General features: G+C 54.5%; 5 protein-coding genes across 6 annotated transcripts; 2 read left to right on the top strand and 3 right to left on the bottom strand.

The window, feature by feature from the left end:
* Positions 1-1381: 1381 nt before the first annotated feature.
* On the bottom strand, positions 1382-4426 carry THOC3 (THO complex subunit 3). The gene is made up of 6 exons (XM_005483735.4): positions 4156-4426; positions 3629-3785; positions 2689-2893; positions 2202-2363; positions 2012-2112; positions 1382-1686 (listed from the first exon to the last, which is right to left on the bottom strand). The coding sequence occupies exons 1-6, from the start codon at positions 4336-4338 to the stop codon at positions 1523-1525; spliced, it is 972 nt and encodes a 323-aa protein (XP_005483792.1). The 5' UTR covers positions 4339-4426; the 3' UTR covers positions 1382-1522.
* Positions 4427-4439: 13 nt separating this feature from the next.
* On the top strand, positions 4440-13201 carry SIMC1 (SUMO interacting motifs containing 1). 2 transcript variants are annotated; one of them, XM_026791360.2, is made up of 10 exons: positions 4440-4574; positions 5948-6655; positions 6804-7021; positions 7613-7682; positions 8054-8199; positions 8664-8819; positions 9292-9420; positions 10343-10499; positions 10580-10664; positions 11174-13201. In XM_026791360.2, the coding sequence occupies exons 1-10, from the start codon at positions 4473-4475 to the stop codon at positions 11392-11394; spliced, it is 1992 nt and encodes a 663-aa protein (XP_026647161.2). In that variant the 5' UTR covers positions 4440-4472; the 3' UTR covers positions 11395-13201. The 2 variants fall into 2 exon arrangements, with proteins under 2 accessions (XP_026647161.2, XP_074408499.1); XM_074552398.1 differs by having other exon boundaries at positions 6801-7021.
* KIAA1191 (KIAA1191 ortholog) lies at positions 12492-19478 on the bottom strand. The gene is made up of 7 exons (XM_074552405.1): positions 19318-19478; positions 19044-19234; positions 17675-17798; positions 16398-16522; positions 15114-15220; positions 14681-14811; positions 12492-14228 (listed from the first exon to the last, which is right to left on the bottom strand). Exons 1-7 carry the CDS (start codon positions 19343-19345, stop codon positions 14020-14022), a joined length of 915 nt encoding a protein of 304 aa, XP_074408506.1. The 5' UTR covers positions 19346-19478; the 3' UTR covers positions 12492-14019.
* A 578-nt stretch (positions 19479-20056) lies between these two features.
* NOP16 (NOP16 nucleolar protein) lies at positions 20057-22321 on the bottom strand. Its single transcript, XM_074552409.1, has 5 exons — positions 22160-22321; positions 21911-22022; positions 21254-21320; positions 20672-20778; positions 20057-20437 (listed from the first exon to the last, which is right to left on the bottom strand). Exons 1-5 carry the CDS (start codon positions 22264-22266, stop codon positions 20294-20296), a joined length of 537 nt encoding a protein of 178 aa, XP_074408510.1. The 5' UTR covers positions 22267-22321; the 3' UTR covers positions 20057-20293.
* Positions 22322-22392: 71 nt separating this feature from the next.
* HIGD2A (HIG1 hypoxia inducible domain family member 2A) lies at positions 22393-23186 on the top strand. The gene is made up of 2 exons (XM_074552414.1): positions 22393-22560; positions 22736-23186. Exons 1-2 carry the CDS (start codon positions 22446-22448, stop codon positions 22900-22902), a joined length of 282 nt encoding a protein of 93 aa, XP_074408515.1. The 5' UTR covers positions 22393-22445; the 3' UTR covers positions 22903-23186.
* Positions 23187-23389: the final 203 nt, after the last annotated feature.

Here is a 23389-nt window from a genome sequence, read left to right as displayed (position 1 = left end):
CCTGGGCCCCCGTGTCAGCTCCCTCACCCCACCAACCTCAGGTGGTGAAATCTGGCAGCTCATCACACCTGGGCTGGCCCCCAGCCAGGCCTCTACAGGTGCAGGAAGCAGCCACACGTGGCTCCCAGAGTCCTGCTCATTCCTGCTGCCTTCCTACTCCACAGGCACCTGTCCTCTCTGGGGTTGGGGACAAGACAAAGGGGATGTCCCACAGACATGGCATGAAGGTTTCTCCCCCTTCCAGGACTTCCCTCACTGAATGACTGGGGATACCCAGGGGTCCAAGGGCTGTTTCTGATGGGTCACAGCATTCCAGCACTCCAAGGGAGGAGCATGAGGCTGTGGGCATGGTGCATCTCATGCCCCCACACCGAGGCAGAGGCCCTGGCAGTGCCCAGGCTTGGCACAGCTCGGGAGGCTTCAGCCTGGTGCCAGCCTCAGCTCTGATGATGTGCCATCATTCACCAGCAAAGAGCTCAGCTGTTACCCAGGCGGCATCAGCAGAGCAGTCACCCAGAAAAGCTTCTGTCAGAAGGAAATACGAGGGTAGAGAACGGCAGAGATCTCGCAGGCAAGGTCTCCCCTGCAGGCAGGCTGTGCCCTGTGACCCGGCACGGTGCAGGCAGGCAGAAACCCCCAGAGCCCTCCCTGGGCAGGGGGCACAGGGCAGGGGCAGGGCTGTGCCCGGGGCCGGCAGCGTGGCACGGAACCCGCAGCGTCCTCCATGTCCCGATCCGAGCAGTGTCCCCGCTGTCACCTGTCCCCACCGCGGGGACGCAGCGCCCCCTGGTGCGGTGACAGCGCAAGACAGGGGACACCGAGAGCGGGGACAGGAGCGGGGACAAGAACGACAATGCCCGACAGACCCCTCTGCTATGGCCAAGAGAAGGAGGCAGGGGAAGGGAGAGCAGCTCAGCACCCCCCTTTTTCCCCTTCAAACAGCCACAGGCACCTTTGTTAAGGAAGAGGATTTATCAAAATTAGAAAAAGACATCACAAATATTTTTAAAAAAGCCCCAGCTGGGAAAACATCTACCAGTTCAAATCCCCCCACCCACCCTCCCCTCATTACCCCAGCACAGGGAAGGGACATGGGATGTCTGGGAGGGGGAGAGGCAGGCTGTGCTCCCAGAGCTGCCCTTGCCAGCAGGCTTTTGGGGACAAGAGGACAGTCACATATGTCATCACTGCTGGGGAGCCTGGTCACAGCAGAGCAGCTCCCATGGGAGGCTCCTCAGCAGCCACCTTCAGTGACTGATTTTCTTTGGCCACTTGCCTTTGGAACGAGCCCCCCACGCCCCAGAGAGGAGGCAGCAGAGGGGGGCCTGCCAGAATCCCCCCATTCTCCCCAGCACACAGCTGCCTGTTTATGAAGCTCCCAAGAACAGGACACACCGAGCTGAGCCCCAGGTCACAGCCCTGCCAGGCTGGCAAGGAGATGAGCCAGCTCCTTGGCCCACCTGTGCCAAGCTCCCACCCTCGAGGGCAGGCAGGTGTTGCCTCCCTGGGGGCAGCAGCGTCATCAGGAGTCGTTGGGGAGCCCGAAGAGCTTGACAGTGCCAGCCTCCCTGCTGCTGTCATATTTGCCATCTTTGTCGTCACAGGCGAAGGCCAGCAGAGGCCTCTTGGGGTGCCAGGCCACTGTGAAGGTGGGGGACTCACATTGCACCTCCCAGAGCTTCTCTCCTGCATGGAAAAGGAGCCCCGTGAGCCTGGAGAGCCTCCAGCCCCCTCTGCTGCTCACCTCCCCGAGCCAAGCACCTGCTGCTTCCCTCAGCGAAGGGGAGAGGCAGCACAAACGCTGCTCCAGCGCCTTTTAGACACCCAGTGACAAGGTACAGACATGACAGGCAGGCCTGCCACAGACTTCTGAGGCACAGGCTCCCCCTCATGGCATTCTCTGCACAGGAAAGCTCTTCCTTAGCAGACAGATTCTCCCTGTGTCCTCCCAGCTCCACAGCACTTCTCCATCCAATTCCCTCCTTGCTGTTCCCCAAAATAAAACCATTACCTGTCTCCACTTCAGCAATGTCAATGAAGTGATCTTCTGATGCTGAGGCCAGCATCTTCCCATCATGGCTGAAGCTCAATGTCCGCACGGGCCAGTCGAGCCTGCAGCAACCCAGGGCAGCAGACAGTGAGGCACTGCCACCACAGTCCCCAGAGAGGGGGGAAAACAACTCTGGGACAGCTCTACCTACCTGGAGAAGCACCTCACACACACCAGCTCATCCACATCCCAGAGGCTGACTAGTGCATCAGCACTGCCCGTGGCAAAGTACTTCCCCATGGGATCAAACTTGATGCAGATGCAGTTGGAAGGATGGGCGTTGATGGACTGGATGGGTTTCAGCTCTGGGTAGCTGTGGAGGAGAAGGGAGAGGGCAGGGAGCAGTGAGAGAAGCACAGGGATTTCCTAGAGCAGGGCAGGCATGAGGCACACCAGGACTGAAGCAAACCCTGCCGGGGCAGGACTCACTGAGTGTCCAGTGAAGGAGGCAAAGCACCAGGGACCATTTTGGGGAGCTGAGCCCAGCCCACAGCTGTGGCAACCTCAGCTCCAGGCAAGCTCATTCCCACCAGAAGGCAGGGGATTGCTGGGATGTGGGGCTCAGCTTTCCCAAAACAGCAAAGGCACTTGCAAATGACTGCAGCCAGCCCACCCCACCAGCAGCCAGGGGCACCTGCCTGAGGATGTTGATGCAGCCATTGCCATTGGTGAGGAAGAACATGTTGTTATCGTTGTTCCACGAGATCTCGTTCACCTCAAACTTGAACTGCTCCTCAGCTTTGGAGCGATGTGTCTTGGCATCAATGAAGGTGACCACATCATCCTTGTTCCCCACGGCAATGGTCTGCCCGTCAGGGCTCCAGCAGATGTTGATGTTCTCACCTGAAAGGACAGAAAGGCAGCAGGTCCCACTTCCACTCCAAACCACTCCCAAATGGGAAAGACTGCCAGTTCTTCAGTCTAACACACAAACCCTGCACAGCAGCTATCCAGCAAAACCAAACTTGTGACAAGTACAGCTTGAAGCCAATATGCTACAGCCCATTTCAGCCAAGATGGGGCCACAGCAATCACCACAGAATGTCACGCCAAAGATCCTCTGAATCCAGTCATCTCTGAGATCCAGAAAAAGCAGAAGCCAAAAATACCTTTGAATAAAGGTAAGAACATGGCAGGTTGCTGTTATACAACTTTACTGTGCCATTCCCAGCCCAAACGACTCAAAACTGGACAGATCATAGATGGTATTTGGGTTAAGCATCACATGAATTCAAACTGTTTTTCTGAGTCCACACAAACTTTTATTTCCACCACGGCTCTCTATAAACATGATTTTCCCCAGTGTCCAGCCTCTCAGCCCACTGACTCCAGAGACAAGTACAAAGGACATTTTAACAGCCAGCAGCATATTTCAGCAGTTCTACCAGTCCTGACCCCACAGTAAATCAGCTCACACATGATGAGTGCAACACAAATATAAAGCAGTTAGCAGAGATGTCGCAACCAGAAATAACCACAGGAAAGGTGCAAAGCTTTGTGCCACTGCAGATGGATCCCACACAGCTGAGGTTCTGCCGGGACCCAGCTGGGGAGGTGCCCTGGGAAGGCAGAACTCACCTTTGGTGTTGACAGTGGCGATGCACTTGGTGGTGCGGACGTCCCAGATGCGGATGGTTTTGTCCCCTGACGCTGTGACAAACAGGTCCGGGTTGCTGGGGTGCCAGCAGAGCTGGTCCACGCTGTCCCCGTGGCCACGGTAGTTGTTCTCCTTCACCTGGAGGGAGAGGGCAGGCGACGTGAGGCTGTGCCCAGCCCTGCTCCAGCTCCTGCCCCGCATCCCAGCACGCCGCATCCCGCTGGGACAGATCAGGAGGGGCCCCAGCCCTCCTCACGGCCGGCCAGGATGGAGAACCCCGCCGGGCACCACCCGCTCCATTCCCGGCCCGCAGCCCCGGCCTGCGCTGCCCCCGGCGCTGCCCCTGTTCCGGTGCACACCGGGCACCCACCCCCAGCCCCGGCACCGACCACCGGGACACTCTCCCGCTCCCGGACCCCAGCCCAAGCAGCCGCGCCCGGGCTGCCCAAGGGCTCCCGGTACCGATCCGCACCGCCCCCGCCGCCCGGTGCCGGCGGATCTCTCTCACCAGCCGGTCCTTCTCGAGCAGGAAGACGCTGGCGGTCTTGTCGAAGGAGCCGGAGGCGAGGCGGCGGCCGCAGCAGCTCCAGGCCACCGAGTGCACCTTGGCGCCGTGCGCCGGGAACTCGCGGCTGCGCGTGTTGGCGCGGAACAGCTCCTGCATGGCCTGCACGTAGGGCGACACCGCCATGGCGGGGCCGCCGCCACCGGCACCGCCGCCGCCGCGCGCGCCCCGCCCCGGCACCGCGCCTGACGCCACTTCCGCCGCCCCCCCGCGCCCGGCGAGGCCCCTCCGGCGGAGCGGAGCCGGCGCCCGCCGCCGCGATGGACGACAGCGTGGTGCTCGTCAGCGATTCCGACTCGGAGGGCGCCCGCTCGCCGCCGCCCCAGCCCCGCCGCTCCCAACACTCGCTGCCCGGCCCCGCTGTGAGTCCGCGGCTCCCTCCGGGCACGGCGCCCCCGCCCCACAGAAGATGGCGGCGCTGCCATGGCGGGCAGGGACGGGGGCCGCGCACGGACGAGCAGCCTCGGGGGCAGTGGAGGGGGTGGCCGTGTGTTCCCCGGTCCCGTCCCGTCCCAGCCGCCTCCTCAGGGAGCTCCCACCCTCTTCCCAGCCGGGCTCGGGTCGCCGCGGGCGCCTCCCGCCAGCAGAGTCCCGTTCCACAAGCGCGCTCCCAGCAGGGGTCCCAGCCTCCTTGGCCATATACCCTCAGAAAGAGCCCGGTGCCTGCCATAGCGTGTCGCGGTGCCCTCGCTGCACCCCGAGAAGGGTCCGGCCCTGCAGGGCTCAGCCCCCGGCGGGGTCGGGATGCGGTGGGGCGGCTGCCGCCCCTGCTCCCCGTGCCGCTCCTCGGCCCTGTCCCGCTCCGCCGGCGGCTGCGGGGCCGGTGGGGCCGTGCGGCGGCGGTTCCGGCACGAGGCTCGGGCCCGGCGGGGAAACGGTCCCCGGTCCCGCACCGCTGTCCCGGGTCCTGAGGCGGTTGGAGCCCTGCACCTCCCTCCCTACGCAGCTCCTCTAGCGTCCTGCAGCCCGCTGGGCTTTGCCCTCTCCTGGGGAAGGCAGCAGGTTTGAGCCACGGGAGGAAAGTGGATTTAAATTCTCTGCTAAACGTGTTCGCTGCTTTGACGTGCTGAGGCAGACTTTTTTTTCCCAAGAACAAACAGGCTGTGACCCCTCCTGGGCCTGCCAAAAGCTTGGGAAGCGCAGTGTGTGGTCTGCTGCTGGTGCAGGCACAGCTGCCTCCCTTGCTGCCCCTCGGAGCCTGCATTGCCCAGCGAGGCCCAGATGGGAGCCCCCAAAGTGTCAGGGTCGGTGTAGCTCTGATCGGTGCCACAGATCAAAAGGCAGCTTTGTTTCCTGCCACTCCTGTCCTCCAGAGCAGGCAATGTGACACAGAAGAGGTGGGCAAGGTTTGGATCCTGTGCTGTTCCTGTATCCAGTGCCTGGGTACAGGAGAGCTCCCTGTGCTTCCATTGCCCTCCCTGGACATGGCAGCAGGACTGGCATTTCCCTGTGGTGGGAAGGAGCTGAGCAGGCAGCCAGGTCTGCTCTGAGCCAAGGCACGAGGACATGAGCTCTGAGGGGAGCGGGGAAGAGCCTGGGTTGGCTCAGGCTCAGCTGTGCTGCCAGGGGAGGCTGATCCCAGAGCTCAGGGCCACAGCCCCCCTTGGACAAGCAGAAGGGTCTTTGCCCCTATTCTAGGCTGTGCCCTTTTCCCTCTTAGACTGGGACTACAGTGCCACCATAGCAAGGGCTCCTGGCAGGATGGGACATTGACACTGCTGCTCTGTCCCCACAGGAGATCATTGACCTGACCTGTGAGGATGCAAACTCAGACCCAACGGCGTCGAGCAGCCTCGCCGTCATTGACCTGACTGAGGACATGTGCAGCCTTCTCCATTCCCCCCTTGGTGCTCCTCAGAACTCCAGAAATGCTGCCCCAGCAGCACACACATCCCATGCCCAACTCTGCCCCACTGCAGAAACACAGGCAGCGCCAGAGCCAAGCCGTGCACCAGCATCACACAGCACTTCAGAGAAGCTCAGCTCCACCATGGTCACAGCAGAAACCATGGAGAACTGCAGCGGCCTTTTTCCTGTCTCTAGGCACCACAGCCGGAGCCTAGAGCAGGATTACAGCACTACTGCCTTTAACAGCAGCTTGGACTCAGACTCAGACTGCCAGTCCCCATCTCCCCCAAGCCTGGACAGCAACAGCAGCATGGGAGCTGATGGCCCAGAGAATGATCCTCCCCAGCCCTGCCTGGAAAGGAACCTCCCCCCAAGGCTGAGTCCTGCCCCAACCATTCCTGTAACAACAGGAAAGCCCCAAAGATCTTTGCCAGAAGCAAGTGACTTCCCAGCACACCAGCCAATCCAGCAAGCTGCCCCAGCCAGGACTGATGCTGACAGCAAGGCCTTGCTGGATAAACTGCACAACTTCCGCAGGAGTGGAGTCCAGCACCTCTTCCTCCAAGGCATCACACCCAACAGGGAAACACAGAAGGTAAACAGGGTTTGGAGCAGCCCCTGCTCCAACCAGGCAGCTGGGGGCTCTGGTTATTGCAGTTCCCTTCACAGTGGGCCCCACATCACAGCTGGGTTTCTCTGTGTCTGGGGAGCTTTCACCCATTGTCTTGCCTTGCACACAGCAGAAACCTGAGCTCATCCCCAGGGGGAAGCTTAGCATGGTGCACACCACCATGGAGGAGAACATCCTGGAGGACACCTTGTGTTTCCTGAACGAGTTTGTCTCCTGCCAGCACCGTCCCCCCAAAGAAATCATCTGCCACCTGATCAAAGAGATGCTGTTGGACACCCATGAAGGGGAGGTCCTCAATGACATCTACGCACTGCTGATGAAGATCCAAATGTATGTGTTCCCCTTGTCCCAGAGCTGGCTGGGTGTTCCCAGGGGTCTGCCCAGCCTAAGGGTTATTCTCTGTGGGGCTCACCCACAGAACAGGGAGTGATTTCCCCTATAACCCAGGATAATCCTCCTGCCAACACAGGCACACCCTGAGCTCTCTGAGGGTGGGTCAGGGACAGTTTGTGACACAAGGGAGCCCCTGGGGACAGAAGAGTGTGTTTGCTTTGCCCTGAAGCACAGGTCTCATTTTTCACTGCTGTGACATGGCAGAAGTGCCTTCCCTGGGCTGCAGCAGTGCCAGCAGTGGCTGGAGCAGCTCCCTCAGGCTACCCACAGAGAGGTACAATGTTTTATGAGGCCACAGATGTAGGAGTCCTGGGCATCTCCCTGGAGTATAACCCCTGTTTGGTACTTCCAAAAAATTAAATGTGTTATGGGCAGGAGAAGGGGTGAGGGCAAAGATGGAGAGGGGAAGGCAGGGAAGGCACCTGAGCAGGTGGGACTGGGAGTGGCTGGGGAAGGGCTAAGAGGCTGCTGTGCCTCCAAGGGGAGGGTGAGGCAGTTCAGCACAAATGGACATGGCTGTCCTTGCAGGCTCCATCCAGCCAACATCACCACGGTGGGATGGGACTGGACACTGATGAAATTCATCATGGAGCAGCAGGTACTTGGCACCTTGTGTGTCACGGGGGGCAGGGATCATCCAGCACGCGCTGCCTAAGGGAGGGTGAGTGTTCCTAAATGCTTCCTGTGGCTCTGCTCTGCTGCAGAGCTGGCCAGTCCAACAGTGAGTGCCAGCTGGGAATCCCACATTCATCCACAGTGCTCCCTTACTCGGCACAGTTTCAGGCAGTTTGTCCCACTGAAGAAGGTGCAGATAAACTCTGGGTCACAGCACCAGTGCAATGCCCAGCAATGCCCCTCAGGCAGCTCCTCCTCAGTATGTACATCAGTACACTCCCAAGCCAGCCAGCTTCCCTGGTGTCCCTGGGCCTGTGGTCCCACCAGACTCACATGCTCTCCCTCTGCCCCCAGGAGAAGCCCCCTGGCTGGCTCCTCTTCCTGCAGTACGTGGTACAGACCCTGGAGGATGACTTCCAGCACAATCTGAAGTCATACCAGCTGCAGAAGTCAATTGCCAAGAAAGTGCTTTCATGTGACTTGTGCTTCAACAATGTCAAGTAAGGGACACCTCCTCCTTGCTGTCTAACCAGGAGCTCAGAGGCAGGGCCTTAGGGAACATTTGTCAAGACTCCAGCCAGAGTTTCAGACTTTCCAAGAAGCAGACTTGGGAGACCAAGGGAAGCATAGGGCCAGCTATAGGGACTAGGAAAATATTTACAAAAACAAACTACCACAGATGATGCAAGGCCTTTCCAGTCACAACTGAGTGGGCTTTTTCCAGGGATGAGGTCAGACATGCACTGCTCAGGACAGGACTGAGAAGGAGGCAGTCTGTAGGCAAGTGTACAAATCAAGAGAGCTCCTTTGTTGAGCTGTTCAACAGAGCTACTTCCTAACCTGTCCAAGTGGGTGGAACATAGTCTTCATAGTCAGGGCCTTTCCTCCAGTTCTAAGTGGATCTAGAGGTCAGAACACAGCAAAACAAGGCACATCCCCAATAAAATTCTTGTTTCTGTTCCAGGGAAGTGGTCAATTGGTTGGTGGCAGCAGTTACAGGAATTGGGTTCTCCCAGCCCCCGGAACAGCTGCAAGAAGCCAGGACTGGATACAGATCATCTTCACCAAGGCTGGCCAGCACTCAGACAGAACAGGCCCAGACAGCTTTCTTTGCCCAAAAGTAAGCTCCAGAATTCCAAACTCCCTGCTGGCATTATCACGGACCCAAGTCAGGCAGAAGCCAGAGTCACTCTCGCTGTCACTTCAGGGAAGCCAGGCTGTACCTGTGACCAGCTTTGCTGGTTCTTCTTTGGGTTAAAGACTTGGTGAGCAAAAGACTCTCACCTGGTAGAAAGCTGGCTCAGTGTCATCCTCTTGCATGCAGTGCAAGGCTGGAGCTTGTGGCCTGCAGCTCAGGCAGCCCCATGCTGGTCCCACACTCAGGAGAGCCACCAAGACTTCCCAAGGGTCAATCTGGGGATGAGCTTTGCTTGCAAAAGCATCAGACTCAGAAGCCACCAGGAGACACCAAACCTGGCCCACTGCATTCCCGTACCCCTCACAGCACAAGGCTGAAGCAGGGGCCGTCCCCAGGCTTTGCTTGGCAAGCTGAGGGGCAGAGCCCCCTGTGCTGACTGTCCCCTCTCACCCAGGACAATGCTCCTGCTCCAGAGGATGTTGGCCGTGGCAGTGGAGGTGGACAGATCTCCCACCTGCACCTCCCGCAAGATTGCAGACGACATCTTCCCCTTCATGCTGAATATCCCCCTGAGGAGCCAAAGGTGAGACAAGCATGTGCAGGGCAGCATTTGCCTGTGTGATTAATTATCTTATTCCCAATTTGCATCCAAGTCTGGATGCACAAAGTTCTAGAGGGTATAGAAAGGCCAGGCAGCAGGAGCGTGGCTGTGTCTCCCATGGAGATGCAGCATCACCAGCTGAGCAGTGATGTTGATGGAAACACACCCAGGTGGTGTGCTGCTGAGAACAGTCAATTCTCCCACTTGTAAAGTTGTGACCTTAAAACTGTAAGGAGGGTCTGAAAAGCAGTACTGTGCAGCACAGCCAAGCACTGGCAAAGACATCACTGATTCCCATGGGCCACCAGGTAGTCAGAAATATGATGCAGTTCCTACAGCTTTGCCTTGACCTTCTTTGTTTGCTTCTTTAAGAAATTCAAATGTGAAGCGAAAGTACAAGGGAGTGAAGAGACCACTAAGCCCCCAAGCGTTTCAAACCCATCTTTCAATGCCCAGCAAGCAGCCCTTGACATCCTTTCAGCAGAACTCTGTGCACACACCAGGTACAAACCAAGCCAAACTGACTCTAACCAAGGTGTCACTTTGCCCAGGACAGATATCCATCCTTCCAGCCCTGACCTCACGTCACCCTTGCTTGGCTGGGATCCCTGCAGATCAGCAGCCATGAGCCACAGCCACACAGGCTGCTGGGCAGGGTGCAGTGAAGCAGCTCAGTTTGCTTTAGAGACTCTGCTCACTTCCAGCTGCTGCAGGTCACACTTGAGGATGAAAACATGGCCAACTAAGGTTTCTCACCACATCTGGTGGTCTTCCTTCCAGGCCGTGGCTGGGTAGCCCCTGCAGTCACCCCACATCTGCACTAGGTCAGCAGGAGCATGCTGGATCAGTTGTCTCTGGTCAGGCTGTGCTGTCTCAACCAAAGTAAATTCCTTTTGTGTTCCAGGGAAGCTTTATTGAACACCATGGAGAGCCAGCTCCTGCGCTGCAGACTGCTGGAGCTGCTACTCCAGCATGGTTGTGACGTGCCCACAACCGCATCCATGTCTCTGGACAAGGTTCTGTATTTCCTGAGCCACTCCTCTGTGCTGCCACAATTCCAGGTATCCAGTCCAACCCCTCCTTTGACTTTTTTTTCCCTCTGAGAAAACTTCTAACAACCAAATACTGTCTTCTGTCCTAGGATGAAACAGCAACGTGGCAAAGGTGGGATGAGATGCTGCAGTACTTGTGTTTGCTGCTGCTGAGTTACCACAGTGTAAAACTGGGTAAGCAGTGCTTGTTCTGGCCCTAGTAGTCTCATCAAGAGGCTGCAGCAGAACAGCCAAATTCCTCTTCCTCCTCTCATCACTGCTGGACTCATGGCCAGTGAATCTTAGTAAGACAGTGTGCCTCTCAGGGAGAGTGAGACTTTGCATATGTGTCATGAATGAATGCAGAGGAATCCACCATCATATATGCAAAGTCTCATTCCCCCTGAACTCCTAGCTAATAATCATTGTTGTTGGGCTCTTTGGAGACTCCTCTGCAGCTGCCCATTTTGCCATTCACACAGAAGACAAGGATTATACAAGCCTTGTCCCTTCCCCATTCCCTGGGCTCTCTCTGCATGCCAGATGAGCTCCAGGAGGGGCCAGTTCCTTCTTCCCAAAGTCTTGTGCAGAACCATGGAGGATAACAAGAGGATCAATCCCATTTCCAGCACTGCCTGTGGCACACTGGGTCCATCCCAGCAGCTCAGGCTGCCTCTCCCCAGCAGCATTTCCTCTTTCCTCAGAGCACCTGCGGACCTCTATCAGCGACCGGATGAAACTGATTGCTCAGAGAGCCAAGGCCAGGCTCCAGGACAGTGATGACATCAGCCAGCTGGACATTCAGCTGAAGATGAATGACTTCATCAGCAGAATGCAGAAGACCCTGGGGGGGCCTTTTCCCCCCCAAATTCAGGAGAAATTGTTCATGCTGCAGGAGTTGTTCTTCATTGTCGCTGCTGCCTGATGGAGACAACCACTGCAGCAAGGGGGACAAAACTTCATGTTCTCCATATAAACCCCCACATCTCATACTGCAACCTCAGCATCATGAGGTTGGTTTATACAGTTCTTTTGAAAGATTTTTGGTTTATACTGTCTCCAAATTTCCATACAAGTTTGCCTTGTTGTGCAGTTTTGTAAAGCACTTTGTACACTTTAAAAAGGGGAGTTTTTTTCATGTTTGCTAAGATACTTTTGTCTTGATGCCAGCACTGCCCAAAGGAAGTATTTGCCCCAATCAATCCAGCAGAAACTGTTCAAGCTGCAGTTGTTCTTCACAGTCACTGCTGCCTGATGGAGACAACCACTGCAGCAAGGGGGCAAAACTTCATGTTCTCAATATAAACTCTCCCATCTCATACTGCAGTCTCTGTAAATTTAAAAAAAATAAATTCTTTTCATGTTTGCTACGAGTCTTTAGTCTTGGTGCCAGCTCTGCCCAAAGTCCAGAGCTCTGTCAGATCACACCACAAGGCCATGCTTTAAACCCCAGCCTTCCAAATCCATGAGATTGACCTGTATAATCAGAACCACAGCAGCAGCTGTACCTCAGTACCTGAGTCTGTTCCATGACTCTGAGCTCAGCTACACTCCAGGAGCACAGGGAGCACCAGCATTCAGAGCTCAGGCTTCCCCAGCCCAGGTGAATCATCCTCCATCAGCAGCACTTTAAAGGGCAGCTAAAAACACTACAACAGCACCAGAGGGGAACTGGACATCTCTAGGGAAACACCAGACTAATTCCCACACCTGTGCCCACCTCCACAGTACAGGTGGAAACAGCACACAAGCAACAAGAGACAAAATCTCAGGAACACGAATTTGGATTGCTCAAGAAAACACCAAGATGTCAAGTTTAGTTTCACCAGCACAAGCCCTAAGACAGAACTAAGCCTGGCTGTAAACCCAATCTCCCTGTGAAAGGGGAGTGTATGGGCAAGTATTTCACCCTAGAGAGGTGCTGCCAGAGCCTTATCCACCAGAACCTCGACCCCACACTCACTGGACAGCCCCAGATTTCTCCCACAGATGCTGTGCCAGCACCAACACACACTGTGAACCTCCATTCCACAAGGATTTTATTGTCCTGTAACAAACAAAACAAACGTACACATTAGGAGACATGAATACAGTCAACAAATAAATTAATGTCAAATGAGAGCCTGATTGCCAAGGTGCAAATGAGTGGTGACAGAACTGCTGGTTTGGTGGGGAACTTTCACACAACACATCACTGGCAGTGCTGCTGAAGCTCGAGAGAAAGCAGTGCTACAAAATGTGCTGCTCAGAGGGGCCAGCAGCCAGCCAAGGCAGCCTCAGGGAGAGTGTTTGGTTTAAGTGAGAATCTCCAGAGCTCAACAGTTACCAGCTGTTAAGGAACTTCTGTAGAATGTCCTGGCAACAGAGAAGCTTCCACTTCCAGATGCAAGGCTGCTGCTGGCTGAGGGACTCTGCAACGCCACGGTGAGATCAAGAGCAGATCCATTTGCCACAGCACAGGTGAGGATTGCAGAGCAATGCTGCCTATCATGCTAAAGGGATTAGATGGTAGGCAGGAGGTCCTTCCACTTGCCCTGAAAGCTGGTGTTAGCTGTTCCCAGGAACTGGTTCAGACTAGGTTAGGGATCACATCCAGCTGGACCTTAGCAGGGAGGAATGTTCAGCCTTGGTCTGCCCTCAGTCCTTCCCCAGCCCTGCAGAACACACTTAATGCTGATAAACACAATACCCTGTCTGAAAAGTGTTCCCAGTGTCTAATACATTCTATACAATTCCAGGAGGAAAAACCAAACCAACAAAAACAAATCAAGCAGCATCCAGAGTGCCAGAACACGTGCAAATCTGCTGTCTAGGACACAGGATAGGGCTGTTTTGCAGAACAAAGAGAGGATTACTTGCTTCAAACCACACCAGCTTTGATTACTTCCATCTTCTTAGAGGAACATGAAGAGTTGGAAGAAAATTAATTCTTCCTCATTACTTCAAAGCTCCATTAGATTCTGCTCTCTGCCTTTCCAATGAGAGCATCTTAGAATAGTCACTAGTCCCTTTTCCCTTTAAAAAACACTCCAAGAACAAAAAACATGGTCACACTGGATAGTGAGGGAGTGCCACATTTATACTGACCTACCACACCCCCCATCTTCCTTCTGGCAGTTGATGGTCCAGTTTTCAGTCCCTGCTTGTTCACATTGCTTTCTGCTTGATCTCTTGACAGAACCAGTCCTCCTGTGGGTCCTTCAGCACTGAGCAGGACAAGACAATCAGATTCCAGGCATAAAGCCAGGTGCTCACACACCACATGGAAACCTGTCCAAAATAAATAGGCTCAGGGTTTCACTGTGGTGGGGTGTACTGGGAAGCACTGGCAGCCCAAACCAGTGCAGTGCAGCAGACAGGACGGTTTACATTGGTTTAGGACAGTGCAAGAGTTTTTCCAAGACTGGCTTTAGCAGGACAATCAGGACTGTTTCTTTTTCTGAGATGAAGAGCTGGAAAAGGAGCCTTTCCTACTTTAGTGCAGCACACAGGACAGGGAAGCAGAGCCTAAGACACCCTGTAGCCTGCTAAAGACACTGGAAGCTTTCCTCTAGAACCCAGTGGGAGTGAGCACGTTCAGATCCCGAGGTTTGATATTGTGGGAACGTGGAGATTGTTTCCTCCCATCTGTGCCTGGAATGTCCATTTTGGGTGGCTTGAAGGTGCCTGGATCCTCTGTCATCCTTGTAGCCTGAGCACGCATCAGCTCCATTGGGGAGGGCTTCTGGGCACCCTTATAGGACTGAATGGTAAATCCTCCTGATGAAAAAAATCACAGTAAAAACAGGAAAACCAGTCAAATTCCCTTCCTACTGCTGCCAGGAGTGAGCAGTGTCACTGACACTCAGCACCACAGACAGCCTATGCAAATTCCAGCAGCTTTGTATGATCTGAAGCCTATTCCACACCAGGGGAGGGCACTTCAGTCTTGGCTGCATCACGTATCAGAGAAAGAGCAAAAAGCTGTCACCCTCACACCCTGCCCCTCCCACTGCAGCTCACTGCAAGTTATTTCTACTTGCAGATCCTTGGCACAGGTTTTACCCAACTGCTCTATATTTAGGCACAGAAATTCTATGACTAACACACATTCCCAAGGTGGTCCTGGGGAGTAGCAAGGCAAGCAGGAAAGGACTCCAGAAAGAGCCAGCAAGTCTGTTGTGTGACAGTTCCCCCATTGCTCTTGGCAAGGCAGATTTTCAAGGACATACCTGCATCACTGACTGATTTCTGGACAGCTCTGGGTCCAAAAAAGCTCCATCTCTCAGATCTGTCCCCACCACCTTCCATAGCAAAGTCTGAGCCAGTGATAGAAGTAGAGGATCCCTGACTAAACCAACCCCTAAGGAAAAAAAATAATTGAGATATTTAAAATGTGAGAATAAATACTTCAAGTGACCCCACTATGCCAGGAAATTTTCATGTAGTCAAAAGGGACAAATTAAAAAATCTTAAGAGGTTTGTTACCACCCAGGAAAAGCTATGCATGCTTAAGTTCTAGAGGCTTCCAACTTTTGGATCAACCTAACACAAATCCTCACCAGGCTCTGAATTTCACCCTGTGCAGTCCCTCACAGGATAGGAAGGGTATTTGCAGCAGCTCCCACCCCAGCAGCCTGCAGGAAACCAAAGGAGGCAGAGTACCTGTTTCTGTGCCTGGGGGAGGAGTGGGGGGTGCTGCTTGGAGTGGACTGAGCAGAAGAATTCTGTTTGTCATCTTTTGTTGTGTCTCCATTCTGCATTTTTAGGTTCTGTCAGGAGAGGCAAGAGAAACAAGCAACACAGCTTAAATATTGGACATGAGGAACAACACCCAGGTTTTTTTTTACCAAAACCAGACTGATAAATTGTTTTTATCACAGGTGATAAAGATAAGTGTCACCACACCTAAAGTTGTATCCAGTATTACAATACCTGCATACATCCCCTTAAATTTCTCTTCACATCAAATATTAGCATTTTTAAAGTTCTTTTAGGCTACAGAAAGGAACACCAGCCCTCATAGGGAGGTTGTGGATGCAGCAGAGCTCACTTCAGCTACCTGGTAACTGCTCTAAATGCCACAGCATCCATTTGTTTCCAGCACAAATCAGAGCAACAAAGCTTTCAGTTGTCTAATGAGGCTGAGACCAGTTCTCACAGAAGGCACAAGATCAGGAATACCAGACCCTGTGAAGCAATTAGTGTACACCAGGATGGAAACACTGCCCTGGAACAGAGATGAACCTGGGCAGAAAACAAACAGGAACTGCCTGTATGCAAACCATGTTATTTACAAGCTGGACAGTACAATCTGAACTTTGAAGAAGTCATTTGAAGGGCAGTTACAGTTCAAACACAAAACACACAGGGCACCCTGTAATGTTTCCTGTGGCCACTCAAGCCACACTAATGCAATTCATGGACGCAGGCACTGAGACTTTGGCCTCCTGGGAGGACACTGCAAGGGTTGACCATTAAACTCCAACTGCAAAATTTTTTTAAGAGCTCAGCAGCCCACAGTAACAGCTTCATTCAAGACTTTTGTTTTCACTAAGACACATCTGGTAACTTCCACAATGGAAATGTACACTTTACAAGTTCTCTTTGCACACACAGTTGCAGAATTCAACTGCAGGGCACCAGTGAAAAGTACAGCAAGAAATTCAGTTGTGTAGGGTTGTCCCCAGTTGGAAAGACAACTGCCATAGCTTGATATGACAGTGAAATGGGACAGATCTGAGAATAAAAAAGCTGTTTCAAAACTACAAAGGCTAATGTTAATTTTAAAATACAATTGGGTAAACTTTACTACACAATGAGCTAAAAGCCTTCAGAGAAAGCAGCTTAAGGAAAGTTTTAGCAACGCACTCCAGAAGTTCTGTCAGCAGGTAAATGTTAAACCAGACCCATCCTACACAGAGAAATGCAGTGGAAAACAAGCCTTACATGGACTGCCTCAGCCACCCGGTGGTACTTGGTCTCCTCAGTGGTGAGGCCTTTGTGGGGTGTGTAGCCAGCTTCCCTCAGCCCTGCCTGCTGCTCAAAGCGCTGGATGCTCTCCTGAGTCTGCTCTGGAACACACAAGAGCACAAAATCACACAGGAATGCCACCATAAGCAGTTCTAGCAACTGAATGTAAACTCTTTTTCATCCTTCACACACTGCAACAAGCTGAGGCAGAAAGATGTAGCTGGTGAGATATTCTGACATGCCTGAGACACAGGGCTAAGGGAGATGAGCAGTGATTTGTGTCCCAAATCACCAAACATACCACAAATGCAACACCTGTAATTAATCCCATCTCACCCCAATACTGCATCACTCCCACTCACAACTCCATAAATCCAGGAGAACCCAATAAATTGGACACTTTAAGTGGCTCACTGCATTCAAGGGAGCCTTGCAGGTCATGTTTTAAAGACTCCCAGTGATTTTAGACCAGGTAAAATAAGCCATTTCAGGCAGACACAGAGCCAGCATCTAATACACTGATATCAGCTTCAGCTCTGAAAAACACAAGCACTCCCTGCAAACCCCAGCATAAGATGTTCATTCCCTGGTGGAACAAGGAGAAAAGTCAAAAGGAATCAGAGCACAAAAAGATTGGTGGAAAAGCCAGTGCCTTCTTTAAACCAGATAACAATCCCTGTGTTTTGTAGCTGCTGAAAGAAGAGGCAGCATGGACAGATTAACACAGAAATAATTCCTCTTACTGCAGAAGGACACATCTTCTCTGCAAACATTACTGACCCCATTTTATTTTAAAGCATCATGGTTCATGTTTAGAAGTGTTGCAGTTAGCAAGGCAGCTGCTGCTATTAACAACATCAATGGCAGCAAGCGCTCCATTAGCACAGTGTGTCAGCTCCCCTCACTGCCTGGGTCAATGGCAGAGCTCTGCCTGTCACCCAGAAATAGTTAATAAGAGTTAATAATCAAACAGAGCAGCAGCAGCCTCTGCACCCCAGCAACATGGACTGTCAGCAAACAACAAACTCTGCACTTCTTCCCCACCCCTGCAAACACACAAGCACCACATGTGGCCTCTTCCCCAGTTCCTTGCTTCCTTCCAGAAACGTCCTCTGAAAAAAACAAACTCACAGAGCACCAGAGCAGAGCCAGTCTGAAGCCAAGAGCTCTCCAGGAATTACCCTGAGGCATCACCAAGCTGGAGCCCCCTCAGTGCCCAAGCCACACAGGAGAGAGGAGAGGTGAGCTCTTACTTGTGATGAGGGAGTTCATGATGATGTGAGTGGCCTTGGCCTTCACCACAGGCACCTTGTTCACACTTTCAGTGGATGATGAAGGAGTTATGACAGGCTTCATGTTGGCCTCCCCTTCCTCATCCTGTGGAGAAGCAGCAGGGACAGTGTGAGATGGGGATCTCAGCACCTGGCAAGGACACATCTCCAACTACACAAGTGAGACAAGGTGCTGCTCTGGCAGCCAGCCTTCGTCCCATGGGAGCAATCCCTGGGCTGTGCACACTGCAGCAGGAATGGTCAGAACCTCAGAATTCACGGCAATGAACAAGTGATTTCCATCCAACATCTGAGCCCCTACCAGGCTCAGAGCAAACAAGCTGTTAGCCCAAGTACAACAAGGTCAACAGGCAAGAAACCAGAACATCTGTTCTTCTCCTAAATGCAAACTGGACTTCAAGGTCAACCGGGCAAAAGCACCAAGAGCACCTTCCCAGGCAGCTCAAGCACCAGCTGTTCACAGAATGGCAGTCACAGAGCACAGCCTGGAGTGAACAACTTGTTTTCCCCCCTTATTCCTTACATGTTTCTTGCTCAGTGTGTCTGGTGGTCATAGATCAATCACTAGGCCCCAGCAAAGAAACAGAAAAGAAATTATAGAAAACAAAGTATCCTGTGAAACACTGACTTCCTCCACCCAACACTGGAGCTCCCTACTGGAGAGTTTATTTTTTTGTGCCAAACCACAACTTCTGGTTGTCTCCAACAAGAGATTTAAAAAGCAATGAGGTTTAAAGTAGAGGTAAAAGCTCAAAGAGATACAGAATTACATTCTTCCATCCAACAACACTTAGCTTAATTTCAAACTTAGAAAACAGCCTCTAAATTTAAAAGGGCTGGTCCTGCACTCAAAAGCACAGAATCCCAGAAAGGTTTGGTTTGGAAGGGATCTTAAATATCGTCCAGTTCCAACCTCCTGCCATGGTGGGGGGACACACAAGCTGCTCTGAGGAGCTTGTTCAGAGCTCCTTGAACACTTCAAGGGATGGAGCAGCCACAGTTGCCCTGTACAGACTGTGCCAGTGCCTCACCACCCTTACAATAAAGGATTTACATCCAGCCTAAACCAGTCTTATGCTCTACTTTAATTACACCTGACTGCTGGGGACTTTTTTAACCACAAACACAGAGGAGAGGCTCAGCACATGTTTGTCCCATCCACACCTCCATGTGCCCACTGCAAGGCGAGGCAGCACTGCCGGGGTCTGTCCCCAGCCCCTCCCGAGGGTCCTGCTGCGAGGGCAGGAGGGTGCAAGGACGGGGGGATGCCAGGGCACGGTGCCAGAGCTGCGGGGCACCCAAGGACAGCCGGGGCCGGCCGGGCCCGTACCTTCGAGAGCTCCTGGTACTTGCGCTCGGGGATGACCGGCTGCTTCCAGAGCACGCTGGCGCACAGATCGGCGGGCGGCGGCGTCATGGGCGCCGTGTCCTCCAGGGCATCATCGTAGCTGAAGGCGCGGCGTGGAACGCCGAGGGGCAACGACATCCTGCCCGAGCGGGGCCCGCCGCCCGGTTCCAGCGCTGCGGAGAGAGCGCAGCGCTCAGCGCCCGCCGCCGCCGCCGCGCCCCACCGAGCCCGGCGGGGAGCGGGTGCGGAATCTTACCGGGAGCGTCGGGCTTCCCAGAGCTCATGGCGGGGGCTCAGCGGGGCTCGGCGAGCGGCGGCAGGAACAGGCCCGGGGCGGCCATAGCGGAACGGCCGCGAGTAGCCAAAGCCGGAGGCTGCTTAGCCCTGCGGGGGGCGGCTTTATAGGGGCGAGGTCTCGCGAGATGTGGTTTGGCGCGAGGCACGCTGGGAGCTGTAGTTCGGGCGGGGAAGGCGTGGTTTGCCGGTTTACCGGAGCCACAGCGCACCCACGGCACGGTGGCGGGGCTGAGGTTGGGGTCGTGTCCTGCCCAGGTGTCCCGTCCTCCTGCACACAGGAGGTTGCTGGGTCAGCCCACAGGGCGCTAGGTCCTGGAAAAACAATCCTGGAAGCTGGCAATCCCATGAGGAACAGGAGTAGGTGGCAGACAGTCTCACTGTGACACCTTTTCTACAGCTGCTCCTTCCTCTATCAATGAAAGGGTGACTTCTCTGCTGCCCTCTAGTTCCTCAGCAGGAAAGGGACCCCAGCCTGCTCTCCCAAGCTGCAGGCACAGGGAAAGGCCACAGCACATGGCCCTGCTCCAACTTACCTTGCCTACAGGACAATCAGCCAAAGTCTGAGTGCTGCCCACACCCAGCCCTGTCACCACAGGGGGGACACTTGTCCAAGGCCACCATCACACAGGAGCACCAGGAGCTCTCCAAAGTAGGACTGCACCAAGCCAGAGCCCACAAACAAGACATTCACAAGCAGCTAGAAAGAGTATTTTATTTTAGCAAAGCTAAAGAACTCCTGGGGGCAGTTCTTTCTGCTGCCACACAGAAAGTGAGCAGAACAGCACGGTCAGTGCTGGTGCCAAAAGAGTCTTTCATGGATAGTTAAACCCTCTCTGCCTAGTGAGGGTTCTTCCTCCATCACCAGAGGCTGTTTCAGTTCGGAAAATATTCACATCAAGCCTGCACTTGCAGGTAAACCTGAGGAAAAAGAGCAGTCACTGCACTTCCATTTTTTCTGGCTTGAGTGATGCAATGAAATTCTTGTACTCCTCAGGATAGAAATTCTTGTACACATTGATCTTTTTCTTTATCTGTTTGGGAGTATCCTGGTAGTAGTTCTTCTCATCCCGAGCCATTTCCTGCGACAAAGCACAAGGTAAGTGAGAGGAACAGCCCCAAGAGCAAACACCAACCCAGCCCACCCTCACCAGTGTGATCACTGCCTGACTCAGATGGAGCTGGCCACAGTTCAAAGTGGTTTTTTCCCTTAAGAATCAGCTGACTGCAAAACAGGATCCAGGACAGAGAGGATTAGCAGTTCTCATGCTGCTGTTTGGTAAATCCAGGAGTGAATCCCTTGCTCTGGACTGTACCTTGTAGTTCTCCCCGTGGTTCTGGATCATGTATTTCACATAGTCAATGAGGTCCCGTGACAGCGTGTTCGACTTCTTCTCAGGGAGGCTGGCCTCCAGTTCCATCTCTGGGCAGAGGGCAGAGGCAGCATGAGGGAGGGGAAGGAAGCAACAACACCTTAGAGGTCTCCAACCTCCCCTCAAGGTTCACCCCAGCCACACAGCCTGGCTGCTGGTGCATGCAGGGACGTTTCCCAGCAGGTTGGTGCAAGAGAATGGCCCAGACAACACCCAGGCCTGCACTGCAGCTCTTCTCCAGCTCACACAGGAGCAGACCCTTTCAGCCCAGGCTGCTCAGAGCTGCCCAGCCCACCACTGAAACACCAGGCACTGCCTCCAGGGCTTCTTGTCACCCTGGAACCACGCACCAGCGCATCTCCCAGTGACGAGAGCCCTCTTGAGGCTGCAGGGACAAACACTGTGGAAAAGACATGATCCCCCACGAGGTTCGATAAGAAACAACACCCTTCCCTACCCCTGGCACAGCACAGAGTGACAAAATAGCCCAGAGGGGCTCAGGAGAGCCCCAAATGCAGCACTGACCATTCACCACGTATGGCTTCCGCACTTTCTTTCCTGGCTGTTGTCCATCACTTTCCACTTCCATTCCCTGAATTATAGCAGAGAAAAGACAAATGAAGAAAAGCACAATTGGAAGAGCACTGTGTTCTCACACATTGTTCCCAAAATTCCAAACTGCTTCTACATGGCTTCAAGGGGCAGGAATCCCAGCTGGCTTAAGCAGAGCTTTACTTGTGACATTAAACGGGCTTGTGGGTGAGGCTGTCAGCTGAGAAACCCTGTGTGAATGGAGACAAATGGCAAACAAGGTCATTCCTACTTATTCCTTGAGCTTCTGGGGGCCACCTTTCACCTGAAAGTGTTGCCCTCTTACGCAGATGGGCCTAGCTGGCACTGCTGTACACAAAGAGCCCTTCTTTGTTATCAGGAACAACTTGGCTGCAGCGCTCCCAACCTCCCCCCCGTCTCTGGCAAGTCCCAGGACTGACGTTTTTATATTTGTTCTAAAGTCCATTATGTCTGCGGAGCGCTGTAGCTCGTTCCCACGCCAGGATCTTGGTGAGATAAGCGAGTAGATCAAGATAAGAAACTTGGCCAGTGCCAGAGACTCATCCAGATTTAACCTGCCCAGGATGCCTCCCGCCACAAAGGAGCGGCCCGGGCCAAACCCTCCCTTACCAGCTGCTTCTTCGGGATGGGGACAGCCTTGTTGGGATCCTCGGCCAGGCCCATCTCGGCCAGGTTCTGCGCCACCGACTTGTGCGGGTCCCAGGCATGGCGGATGTGCGAGCTGCGAGGGGACAAGCGACATCACGGCCGTGTCCCTCACCCCGCGGCCCTGTGCGTCCCCCTCCCCACCGACACGTGCAGCGGCTCCCGGCCGCCCTGCCCCAGTCCAGGCCGGCCCCCCGTGCCCGCGGCGCTCACCAGGCGATGCGGGGCGCGGCGCGGCGGCGGGCGCTGCGGTAGAGCCGCTTGCGGTTGAGGTTGTAGGAGTATTTGTGCCGCCGGCTCTTCCCCTTGGCCTTCGGCATGGCGAACACGCGCAGACTGGCCACGGAGCTGCGGCGCCGGCCCGGGGCACCACGGGAAGTGTAGTTCCGAGACGGCAGGGCAGTGCCGTAAATGTGCGCGTTGGACTGCAACCCCCGGTATGCACTGCTTCGGAGGCGGGGCTACGGCAGCCGGAAAGGGCCTTGCTGTCACCTTGGCCATGGCGGCCGGGCCGCCCCCGCCGCTGGAGCCCAGCCCGCTGCCCACCTTCCCTGAGGAGGGGTTCGCGGATAAGTTCCTGCGCAAGACCCGCGAGAACCCCCTGGTGCCCCTCGGTGAGGGTGGGGCGGGGGGTGGCGGGACGGAGGCGGAGTGAGGGGCGCGGGCCGGCGCGGTGGCCGCTGGTGAGGGCCGGTCCCTCAGCCCCGGGCCGGCTGTCCCCGGGAGGCGCGGCTCGGGTTTGGGAGTGCGGGGGAAGCCGCGCCTCATGGCACCCGTCCTTCCCCGCAGGCTGTCTGTGCACCGTCAGTGTCCTGGTCTACGGAATCATCTGCTTCAAGAAAGGCAACACTCGGCGCTCCCAGCTGATGATGCGGGCGCGTGTCATAGCCCAGGGCTGCACCTTCGCCGCGCTGCTGGGGGGCATGGCGGCCACGGCCTTCAAATCCCGACAGTGACATCGACAAGAGCGAAGCGGCGGCCACGGGCAAGTGTCTACCAGCAGCCCTGGCTGGGGATGGAGTTTTCTGAGGCTGTTGTGATGTCTCGGTACAGCCAGTTCTGGAGCACTGGAAATGGGGTGAATACACTCTGTGATTAACATGTAATTTAGGCTGTGGCGCTTTTTTTTTTTTCGTTTCCCCAAGAGCTCTCCTGCAGCACTGAGGCTGCATGTCACCCTGTCAGACTTCTTGTTCCTGCTTGATGCTGTCACAGGCTGATAAAATTGTGTCTTCTTGGTCATGCTCTGAGGCGTGGTTGTAGTCAGGCAGTGACCAGCATTTGAGAAATGAGCGCCCATGAGAAAGGAATTACTGCTTATGGCTTGGTCCTGGCAGGACAAAGTCCCTATGCAGCAGGGGAGGCAGTTTAGGAGGTTGTGTGAGCTGTGTAATTAAAACTGGTGAGTAATAAAGTGAATTGCAGCAAGATTCTGACTGATAC

The sequence above is a fragment of the Zonotrichia albicollis genome, chromosome 15 (assembly GCF_047830755.1).
Source record: "Zonotrichia albicollis isolate bZonAlb1 chromosome 15, bZonAlb1.hap1, whole genome shotgun sequence".
NCBI lineage: Eukaryota > Metazoa > Chordata > Aves > Passeriformes > Passerellidae > Zonotrichia > Zonotrichia albicollis.
Note: the sequence above shows the minus strand (reverse complement) of the source record. Positions and strands in the feature narration are given on the sequence as shown.

Coding starts and splice junctions, on each gene's coding strand:
- HIGD2A (XM_074552414.1), top strand. CDS start 22,446: ATGGCGGCCGGGCCGCCCCCGCCGCTGGAGCCCAGCCCGCTGCCCACC. Junction 22,561..22,735: donor GAACCCCCTGGTGCCCCTCG/GTGAGGGTGGGG, acceptor CCTTCCCCGCAG/GCTGTCTGTGCACCGTCAGT.
- NOP16 (XM_074552409.1), bottom strand. CDS start 22,266: ATGCCGAAGGCCAAGGGGAAGAGCCGGCGGCACAAATACTCCTACAAC. Junction 21,321..21,910: donor CCATCCCGAAGAAGCAGCTG/GTAAGGGAGGGT, acceptor GCTATAATTCAG/GGAATGGAAGTGGAAAGTGA. Junction 20,779..21,253: donor GAAGCCATACGTGGTGAATG/GTCAGTGCTGCA, acceptor CCCTCTGCCCAG/AGATGGAACTGGAGGCCAGC.
- SIMC1 (XM_074552398.1), top strand. CDS start 4,473: ATGGACGACAGCGTGGTGCTCGTCAGCGATTCCGACTCGGAGGGCGCC. Junction 4,575..5,947: donor ACTCGCTGCCCGGCCCCGCT/GTGAGTCCGCGG, acceptor CTGTCCCCACAG/GAGATCATTGACCTGACCTG. Junction 10,665..11,173: donor TTACCACAGTGTAAAACTGG/GTAAGCAGTGCT, acceptor CTCTTTCCTCAG/AGCACCTGCGGACCTCTATC.
- KIAA1191 (XM_074552405.1), bottom strand. CDS start 19,345: ATGAGCTCTGGGAAGCCCGACGCTCCCG. Junction 19,235..19,317: donor TGGGAAGCCCGACGCTCCCG/GTAAGATTCCGC, acceptor CTCTCTCCGCAG/CGCTGGAACCGGGCGGCGGG. Junction 17,799..19,043: donor AGTACCAGGAGCTCTCGAAG/GTACGGGCCCGG, acceptor GCTTCTCCACAG/GATGAGGAAGGGGAGGCCAA.
- THOC3 (XM_005483735.4), bottom strand. CDS start 4,338: ATGGCGGTGTCGCCCTACGTGCAGGCCATGCAGGAGCTGTTCCGCGCC. Junction 3,786..4,155: donor TGCTCGAGAAGGACCGGCTG/GTGAGAGAGATC, acceptor CTCTCCCTCCAG/GTGAAGGAGAACAACTACCG. Junction 2,113..2,201: donor TGTGTGAGGTGCTTCTCCAG/GTAGGTAGAGCT, acceptor GGGTTGCTGCAG/GCTCGACTGGCCCGTGCGGA.